This window comes from Triticum dicoccoides, chromosome 6B (genome assembly GCF_002162155.2).
Source record: "Triticum dicoccoides isolate Atlit2015 ecotype Zavitan chromosome 6B, WEW_v2.0, whole genome shotgun sequence".
Lineage (NCBI taxonomy): Eukaryota > Viridiplantae > Streptophyta > Magnoliopsida > Poales > Poaceae > Triticum > Triticum dicoccoides.
This window is the reverse complement of record NC_041391.1, coordinates 276,414,699-276,424,728: the sequence shown is the minus strand read 5'-3', so window position 1 is coordinate 276,424,728 and position 10,030 is coordinate 276,414,699. Positions and strand designations below refer to the sequence as shown.

At 48.4% G+C, this 10,030-nt stretch overlaps 1 protein-coding gene across 1 annotated transcript; it reads left to right on the top strand.

Annotated features, from left to right (window-relative positions):
- The first annotated feature begins 4,165 nt into the window (after nt 1–4,165).
- On the top strand, nt 4,166–9,699 carry LOC119322472 (MOB kinase activator-like 1A). The gene is made up of 7 exons (XM_037595963.1): nt 4,166–4,346; nt 4,859–4,907; nt 7,234–7,342; nt 7,514–7,607; nt 8,815–8,948; nt 9,047–9,210; nt 9,322–9,699. Exons 1-7 carry the CDS (start codon nt 4,324–4,326, stop codon nt 9,394–9,396), a joined length of 648 nt encoding a protein of 215 aa, XP_037451860.1. The 5' UTR covers nt 4,166–4,323; the 3' UTR covers nt 9,397–9,699.
- The last annotated feature ends 331 nt before the right edge of the window (nt 9,700–10,030 follow it).

The window sequence follows — 10,030 nt, the reverse complement described above, 5'->3', positions numbered from 1 at the left end:
GAGGATAAGGGCGTGATGGAAAGAGTGAATTGGCAGTTTCTACCCCGTGCATTAAAGTCATTCACGGGCCATTACAAGAGCGGCCCCACCACTATTGGCTTTACACGACGCGTGGAGAAACCGGAAACTGGCCCAGACCCAAGGTTAATGAAGAAGCAATGAAGACTCCAAGAGAACAACCTCTTCAGCACCCCTGCCTGTGCACTTATTAGGGCCTACCCCGACGACGCTCGACAGCGCAATCAGGGCAACCGCTCGGGGGCTTCTGCCGGTGCAACAAACCCTGGGTCTGTTGCCCAGACTGTGCACAGGGATGGGAACAAAATTACAGCAACTGGCCATGCCAGAGTACAAGAGACCAAGATCATCGAAGGACCAACATGCAGATCAAGAGGGCCAAGATCAAGCCAGAGAAGTAAGATACCACCAAGGGAAAAGCCTCCTTTGCCGGGCAGGCGAGCTCGGCAAGGGCGGGGTCACCCCCGGAAGAAAGCATCCAAGACATCCCGGCAGGGCCTGCCGGGACTCGCGGTGGCAAAGCCACCTCACCCAACCACTCCGCTACGACCCACGTCGTCAATTAGTGCGGTGTCAAGCCGCAAGGTGATTAAGTGGCAGCCATTCGCCACATGGCGGCCTCTTTCTACAGGAAATACCTACAGACGACACCCGTCCTGCGACGTGTCAAGCGAGCAGGTGTGGAGCTGGCAAGACAAGCCCGGCAAGGCTTGCCGGGAAAGCAACGATGTGACATTGAGCGGTGCATTTAATGCGCCCTGTCAGCCTGCAGAGTTAGGTATGATAGCACTATTTGCTATCTTATCAGTGCATAATGATTGTTTTGCCATTGTGGTGACCCTTTACTATAAAAGGAGGCCCATGGCAACCGTAGAAAGGGTTGGAAGGTCGGACACCCACACACTCATATGCGCGTAGCCACTGTCGTCCCTGCCGGGCAAGTGTACTATGCTCCACCACCATTATTCCACCATCAATCCACCAAAGCAGGAGTAGGGTTTTACGCCTCGCGGTGGCCCGAACCTGGGTAGAATTGCCTGCGTGATCTCTGTTGTGCTGCCCCACGTTCTTCTTCTCTTTGTGTTACGTGACATACCCCCTGCCGAACCAGCAAGGGGCCCTTGGTCCCATAGGTGGCCATGGTTTCCCACGACTTTGGGGCAGAGGGTACTTGACTGCGGAGAGATCCTGGGTGGACGACGGCCTAGTCCAAGGATGTTGAAGGTGTTCGTGGGGGTTGCGACGTCCTACAATGCCAAGGTACATCAGGGCATGCGAGAAGTGTGCAGATGGAAAGTAAGAGGGGAGTAGGGTCGAAGTGGAAGAGAATGTGACCAGAAGGGGGACTTGAGTGGGTTGGGGAGTTAGAGTCCTATGTGGCAGCGACTTGGACTCCCGCAAAGCCCCTCGTTTACTTCTGATTTGCGGAAAACGGGCATCCAAACCACTCCACGGACCGCTAAGGAACCATGTTAAATGACAGAATGGGTTCGAAAAGCTCGATCCGGACGGATGCGGTCACTTTGAGGGCCTGCTTTGGAGATTCCATAGAGCATCTACAATCGGGCTTGGCAAATCCGGCCCCTCAAACGCCCACCGACGCGCCCGGTCACCCCTCAAATGTTGCGCCGCACATCCACGTACGCAAATTCCGATCCTCAAATCCATGCAATCCATGCACGTTGATCATACGATACAAACTGTTTGGATGCCAAAGATTGAAACAAAGCAAAGCAAATCATAGTTCAATAAACCGGACATGGAAAAATGAAATCAATGTCCGAGCGTGACGGATGGCCTCGGATCACTAGCTGGGCACCTATTCCGAGCGGAAGGCGTCCTGCTCCAGGCAGAATGCGTCCTGCTTGTCCTGCTCTGCTTGCATCTGGGCAACCTCCTCCACCTGCATCCAGGCCGCAGCCGCCCCCGCCTCGTAGTCCATACGGTTGTTAATATCCTTCTTCTTGTCCGCAAGCCACTTCTTCGCATGCTCATCCAAGAGGGCCTTGTCCGCCAACATGATCCTCACATCTTCCATGTCCCGTGCGAGTTGCAACCTCTCCTTCTCAAGCTCTATGTCGCCAAATTTCTTAGCCTTCTCGAGCTCCCATTTGATCGCCACTTGTTTCTTTCCAACTCGATCTTCTCCCTCTCAATTTCCAGCTTCTTCTCCGCCCTCTTCCGGTCCCACTCCATCCTTTCCTTTTGCGCATCCAACATGAGCTTGTACCTCTCCTCCTTCTTGTTCTCCCTCACCGAAAAAATGCCCGTCCATGTGGATGACATTTTGGTAGCAGCGGCATCACGGGCGGCACGTGCCTTCTCCCACTTGTTTCCCATGACTTGGTGGTTGTCCTTTGGCACGGTGACTTTTCCATTCGCCACGACAACATCGTCCAACCCAATTGATTGGTTGGAACTTGAGCCATCATTCCTCTTCTTGCCAGACTTGAGGTCATCCACAACTTGGTTCCACTTCGGCTTGCCATTCAATATGACCCAACAATGGCTAAAAGCAAATGACTTCTTCTCCACCTCGTGATACAAAGTGGCCGTCACCGCCGTCTAGCAAACAACATATGTATGAGTACGAGAATGCAAACACAAGAAGCATATGCAATGGACGACAAGGTGAGGCGATCAAGCTTACATGAGTTGCGACTCCCATCCCACTTTGAGGGCGTTTGGTCACTTGTGAGTAGTAGCCGACGTACTTGTTCACTTTCCCTTGAATGACCCCCCAACGATGTTCGAGAGATGCCACATTGCGAGTGGTCATGATAGGATGCGGCTTCCCATACTCCTTTTGCTCGTGATACTCCTTCCAAATCTTCGTCCAATAGTTGTTCCCTTTTTGCTCGGTGCCCGCATATTGGATCCAGCGTTGTGGCCAACCAAGCTTTGACCAACAGGATGTCCTCAAATCGTGAGAATGCCGGACCTCTTGCCTTCGGCGTTTTGGTCTTCTTCTTCTTCTTCTTCTTGCTCGGATTGGGATCAGTGTTATCCCAACTTCAAATGCGGCGGTGGCCTCCAATTCATACTTCATTTCGGTCGGATCTTCATTGTCATTGATCATGTTCGACAAGAACGCCTCCTACATGATTATACAATCATTCATCATGAGCGAAATGAACTAGTAGTCTATGCTAAAATCTGATCGGACAAGAGCAAAGAAAACACACCGACTCTTGTTCGGTCATTCCGTCGAACATGTCAAGGGCAACCCGGGCATTGTTGGAGCCCGTGCTCATCCGCGCCCGAACGAGCCGCGGCGAGTCACACACGTCGACCGCCGACATCTGCATGGTCGCAAAGCTCTCCAGAATGGCCCAGCCGGCTGTCGGATCATCCTCTATCCCAATGGGGTCGGACGGCGTAATTAGCGTAGGCGCTCGGAGGGAAGGGGTGCGGGGATCCGGGCGCGGCGGAGGAGAAAGCTGATCCACCACGTCCGATCCTTCCTGCACCGCCACTGCCGCCTCCCTCTCTCGCTGCCGGCGTCGCCACAACTTGCGGGCGACGTTCTCCGCCTTGCAAGTCGCAACCGACGAATTACACCGTCGACGGATGAGGCGGACCGCGTCTTTGTTGCGACGGTGTGGGTCGGGCTGGACGACATCTCCGGCGGTGGATAGGGACTGGAGGTGAGGATTGAGAGCAAAGGTGGAGAATGGCGAGGGTTCGGGCGCGGGGATGGTTGGAGGGCGGCAGGAGGAGGAGGAAGGGTTTGGTGGATTTGGTGCAATTTAGGGTGAGGTCAGGCTGTCGGGTCCGACGTGGCGGGCGTGTCCGGGCGTGCCCGGACGCCCCCATATTCGCCCCATATTTAAACTAGATATGAAGGGTGCCGGTCAGCCCGGACGTTTGAGACCCGTTTAAGGAGCTTGTCCGGGTCAAAAAATCGTGACCGGACAGTGGCCTAGACGTACGAGACGGGTTTGAGAGGTCCGGTCGTAGATGCTCTTACTCAGCGGAGCCAGATCTTGATCCGGCTCCGGAATCTCGGGTGCGGGATCATGGATGCCAGCCAGGCCGCGGCCATCCGCCGTCCGTCCCCCATATCCGACGGCCCCTGCTGCCACCGCGCCGGCCCATGATGCCCCGCGGCGCCGCATCATGCGCTGACGAGCCAGCCAGCGACCGCGGCCAAATCATTTTTGTCTGAGTCGCACTCGCACGCAGCCTTCCTTCCTACCTCCACCCCGCAGTAGTAGCAGCAGCTCCATCACCATCTCCCTCCTGCTTTCTTCCTCGGATCGGAAGGGGAGAGCGACCGGCCGACCAGGAGGAAGCGGCGGCGGGATGAGTCTCTTCGGCCTCGGACGGTGAGCCCCAGCTCCCCGCCCCCCGCCCCCCTCCCCCTTTGCTTTGCTCTGTTCCACGATCCTGCTGTTCTTCACCCCCATGCGTCGTTGAACCCTCTCCGGCGAACACGCGTCGGGATCTCCTTCGACCGAAGCGCGCCACGTCTCCAGGAAATTCCCGTCGTACTCGTCCGTTGCACTGGACTGGAGAGGAGATCCGTTCGGAGCAGGACTGTTTTCTTCAGTTGGTGACAAGCCCTAGCTTGCTCGGAGTTAGTTGCTGATTCACAGAACGAAATCGCTGTTTCTCTCCGATCTATGCAGTTTATGACGGATTTCATGGTTTTGTATGATGCCTGATGGAGTAGTAATACATTAGCTGTTTGTTTCCCGCAATTTTGCTGCTATGGAGTAGTAATACATTAGCTGTTAGTTTCCCGCAATTTTGCTGCTATGCTCAACTTCGTTCTCTTCCCGGCCTGTTTTGCTTCTTGACGCAATCACCCTGACAATCCCTTCTCCCTTTTCGCCAGGAATCAGAAGACGTTCCGTCCCAAGAAAAGTGCTCCATCAGGCAGCAAGGTGAGGAAACTGACCTCCCAAGTCTCTGATTCAACTGTATTCGGTACCAACAAGAACAAATGGCAGTGAATCACAGCATTTCAGTATCCTAGCATCTGTAGTATGTGTATAGAAATTGCTATGTTAGTATGTTTTCATCGACGAAAGGAATTTGGTCCAAGGTTTTCGAGTCGATGAGTCGACGAGTCGCTCGGGGGGAGCGACTCTAGACTAGTCGTGACTAGTCTAGACTCATGGTCGATGAGTCGACATGCGACGAGTCGACGTGAGTTAAGCAGTAGAAAGTAGGTACAATAAAACCAGCCTTGTTCTTGAGTGGTTCCAATTCATCCCTCAACTCTTCATCATGCACAACCACCCTTGTTCATGCACAACCAGGGGAGGAGCAGACCACCACCACCAACAATAACAACAACCAGAGGAGGAGAGGAGGAGCAGACCAGCAGAAGCAACAACCAGGGGATGAGGGGAGGAGCAGACCAGCAGCAGCAACCAGCGGAGGAGGGGAGGAGCAGACCAGCAAGAGCAGCAACCAGGGGAGGAGCAGACCAGCAGCAGCAACCAGGGAAGGAGCAGCAAGCCAGCAACTAGGTGCGGCGGCGGCTGCCAAGGAGAGGGTTGGGTCGTGGGAGGGGAACAGGTTCGATCTAGGTTTCCACGGGGGATGGTTCGATACAGTAAAAAAACATATGACAGGCGGGCCCAAAAAAATTGAGTCGTTCGACCCAGAAAACACGACTAGTCGTGACTAGTCGCTCGAGTCGCTCGACTCATCCCATGAGTCGAGTCGCCAGGCTGAGTCGACCCTGCCAGTGCGACTCATAGACTAGTCGACGACTAGTCGCGACTAGTCGAGCGACTCAAAAACAGAGATTTGGTCTGGAAGGAATTCCATGTCTGACAAGGGGAAGGGGCCACTGAACAATACGTCTTCGAGCACGTGACTCGAGCGTGAGGTGTGGAGTGGGTGGCCGCGTGTTGCATGAGCAGGTGTTGTTAGTAACTAACTTGTAACCAGGAGATCGGCATGTATTGAATGAACTGAAAGTAGAACTCTACTCTGTCCTCTCTGCGTCTCTTGCTCCCTCATTTTGTGACAAGTTGCATCCACAAACAACCATGGCTGATTGTATCCCACAAACAATTGTTATCTGTATCAAGTCAGGCATTACAACTGATATCAGATTTGCGAGATTCTCCGCAGCGGGATGAAGAGAGCAACGAGTGGGTTGAGTTCTCACCTAAAATTCCTCCTCGTTCGCTCGCAATTATCCCCATGCATGGTAAAATTCCAGTTGCATTACAAGATTTGTGTGGTTTACGGTGGTGGTGTGAGTTGATTGGGAGATGAATAGGTTCCTGGCTAAGTAGTAAGTAGGCGGTTATTTATAGTCATAACTAGTGTTACTTAAATGGTGCTACATCCAGGCCTTTCATTGGTTGTCATAACCTATCTATGGGGCATGCACATTTTGCTTGTCATTGGAAATGTATATGGTGGAGCTAGAACAAGTCAATTGTTTACATGAACTTGAGGATTGCGGAATATATTTTATTGTTAGGTATACATGGACTGGTGATGATAAATCAGGGAATTGAACTTGTTTTAAAAGTAAAGTAGACAAATTGTGATTCATCTACTTTTAGTTCAAACTTCTCCAAAGTCAAACACCATGTTACTCGATTGATATTCTTGTTGGCTTTCATCGACATAGACATGAGCTTGGTGTTTTTGTTATGTTCAGGTAAGCGAAAAGGTTTTAGTGCATGGTCAATGTTCCTACTATACTCCCATGGTCCCATCTATTCCTAAAAGGCAGTATCAAACATTTCGTCGTATCGAACTTCTCAGATTCGATCCATTGTATCATATATCCACTGCAGTGGATTCCTTTAATAGAAGTACATCATGGAAATGAATCGTAACTCATTGTACGTCATGTTTGTATGGGAAATGGGGCGTTTTACAAACCTGCCACGGCTCAGGGTGAGTTTGGTCTGCAAATACTTGTGCTGGATTGATGGCTAAGCCTTAAGCAATGCTCATTTGTCGTTGATTAGCAGATTCAATTTTTATTACTTGTACTGTGTTCCTGAATCACCAAAGATGGGTGCAGATTTAGGCATAAAATGTACTTCCATCACTAGATTTGCTACATGGAATGAACATCCATCTCTGGGGTGTCCTCAGTATATTAAATTTGCCACAGTTTGCTAGTTATATACGCCACTCAGAAACTGGGGGGAAACATTTAGGTTACACCGTGAGTAATGCCGTACATAATTTGATAGTATCCATTTATTGTCTTCCTTTTTTTATCTGCAGGGGGCACAGCTCCGAAAGCACATAGATGCAACGCTCGGCAGTGGAAACCTTAGGGAAGCTGTGAGGCTGCCTCCTGGAGAGGATATCAATGAATGGCTTGCTGTTAATAGTAATGTTCTTCAGTTTCCTTTTTGCCGTGACCCATACTTGACATATTTCTTTCTATATATATATTTTGGATCTAGAATATTCTGTGGTTGGTACTGAATAATACTGCTGTAAAAAATGTTATTGAAACCAGTAAATTCACTAGAGCTAACATGTGTGTTTTGCTTCTCAGCTGTGGATTTCTTTAATCAAGTTAACCTGCTGTATGGCACACTCACAGAGTTCTGCACTTCCGAGAGCTGCCCAACAATGACTGCAGGCCCAAAGTACGCTTGTCCATTATTCTCATTCTTTGAACTTCTCAAAAAGGAACAAGTTGGAAGCCTTTTTAGTCTCTTCATGGATTGCTATTTAATTTTGATAAATTGTTTTAAGGTGCTGCAATTTATAGCACCTAGTCATTATCTGCTGTAGATCTTCTAAATTGACATCTTATTTTATAACTAGTGAAGGCTTCTACTGAGTGCATGTTTAATTTCTTTGTCCATGTTTATGCTAAAAGCTTAACAAGTGACTCATGGTGTCTTTAATTATTTCCCTAACCATGCTCCCTCCATTCCTAAGAACAAGGCGTGAAACTTTTCTCAGAATTCCACTAAACAGGGTGCACTCCTGTTTCCCCTCTGATTTACCGAATATGCCCCTCCATGCTGCACTCTGCCCCTCTAAAGACATGCTTGCCTTAGCTGCATTGTGAACTGCTCACCTCCTCTTGCCATTATTCCCGCATGCATGCATCGAGAGAGTAATGGCCAGTGTCAATCCGTGTAGAGCTAGCTGCCTCTTATTGGTCATGCACAGCGTACGTGGTGTGCTAATAACTGCTCAGTGTGTGATTTACCAGAGGCAAAATGGTCTAAAACTTGTAAGAAGCAGCTGCCTTGGTCCTTGCGAAAAAGGTTTCACGCCTTATTTTTTAGGAATGGAGGGAATATGGCACCATATACAGCAGTATATGCAAGCTGATTTATCTTTCTTTACTTGAAGCTAGTAGACAAATGAAGTTCTTTGTCATATTTGAACAAGAAAAGAAAAAAGGTTGTAATGTTATTTAAATTTGGCTCAATGTTGTCTAATTATCAGGGTGTTAATGCTTAGGTTTTGGTTTAGGAAGATTACTGCGCCAGGCAAATATATTCCTCATGGTTCCATGTTATTCTACACCCAGAATTCTCTTCAGTGTCCTGCTACTTTCACTTGTCCTGATGTACTCCGTAATTATTATTTTGTGGCAAATATATAATTAGGTTTTAACATTAACTAATGTGATAGTCGTGGTTACACCCCTTTCTGAAAGAATCGAATTTCCAAGATGTGATAGCATTTCAATAGCAGTATGATGCAGGCATACAGCGCTCCATATATTATAAATTAGACTTTCTCATGCCCATAATCCCCTGATTAAATTATCTTCATAATTAGTTGAATATTTAGGTGATATCTCATGACAAAAGAATTGCTATCTTCATGTAGGTATGAGTACCGATGGGCTGACGGTGTACAGATAAAGAAGCCTATAGAAGTGTCAGCACCAAAATACGTGGAGTACCTAATGGACTGGATTGAAGGCCAGCTTGACAATGAATCCTTATTTCCTCAGAAGCTTGGTATGTTGCCCGCATCCTGGATCATTAGTTTCTCAAAAGTACTTCATATTAGTGGAGCTGTCAAGTTTACCTGATCTGGGTTATTTTCCTTTATCCAGGCACACCATTTCCACCCAACTTCAAGGATGTTGTAAACACAATTTTCAAGCGCTTGTTTCGTGTTTATGCCCACATATACCATTCCCATTTTCAGAAGATTGTCAGCCTCAAGGAGGAGGCTCATCTTAACACCTGCTTCAAGCACTTCATTCTGTTTACAAACGTGAGTCTCTCACCATTGACAGTGATTGTGCCATCGAGCATCGTGGATCTGCTCTTGGCTGGGAAAATAGAAAAGTAGCTAAGAATTTACATCTATTGGCTTGTGGTGCAGGAATTTGGGCTGATTGACAAGAAAGAACTGGCTCCCCTCCAGGAGCTCATCGAATCAATCATCGTTCCCTACTGAGAAGGAAACACTGAGGCTGAACCGAACTAAACATGGCTGCTACCGAGTCCTCTACAGGAATGGTCGAGTGATTGGGCTATCTGCGCCAATAATTTACTGGCACAAATCTTCTTGTTCCATTTCTTTGACATAAAAAAACAAAAACATGTACATTACCAGTGATGTATTTGTGTGTACATGTTCAGCAGTTCTCCTGTGCAAACGCGATTGTACTGCTATAACATGCATGTTTGGGTTCGGTTGTGATAGTAATAACATTGAAAAGAGCAGTTTTAAGATGACAATGCAGTTGTTGATGGATGAGAGTCTTTGCTTCTTAATGAAATCGTGCCTTGACGTTTTATTGCTGCTGCAATAGCTTCGGTGGAGGTTTTGTAGGTTTCTGCACTCCTGCTCCTAGGTAAAAAAACTGTTTTCTCCTCTTATGTATCAGCATAGATCCCACGCGAGATGAACAAAAAGACATCAGATGTCATAGACAATTTTTTAGTCTCAGAAATTCCATAACAAGATCGAAGGTTTTTATTTCTCATGAATTTTTCTATGGAATTTATTATGTAGGGTTATAAATGATATGAAGTTTTTCCGTAAATCACTGGAGGAGGGCCAGACCCCAACCATGTCAATGTTCTAC

Excerpts from the sequence above, each read along its gene's own strand:
- LOC119322472 (XM_037595963.1), top strand. The coding sequence starts at position 4,324 with ATGAGTCTCTTCGGCCTCGGACG. Across the intron at positions 7,343-7,513 it reads TGAATGGCTTGCTGTTAATA|CTGTGGATTTCTTTAATCAA; the intron begins GTAATGTTCTTC and ends TTTGCTTCTCAG. Across the intron at positions 8,949-9,046 it reads CTTATTTCCTCAGAAGCTTG|GCACACCATTTCCACCCAAC; the intron begins GTATGTTGCCCG and ends TCCTTTATCCAG.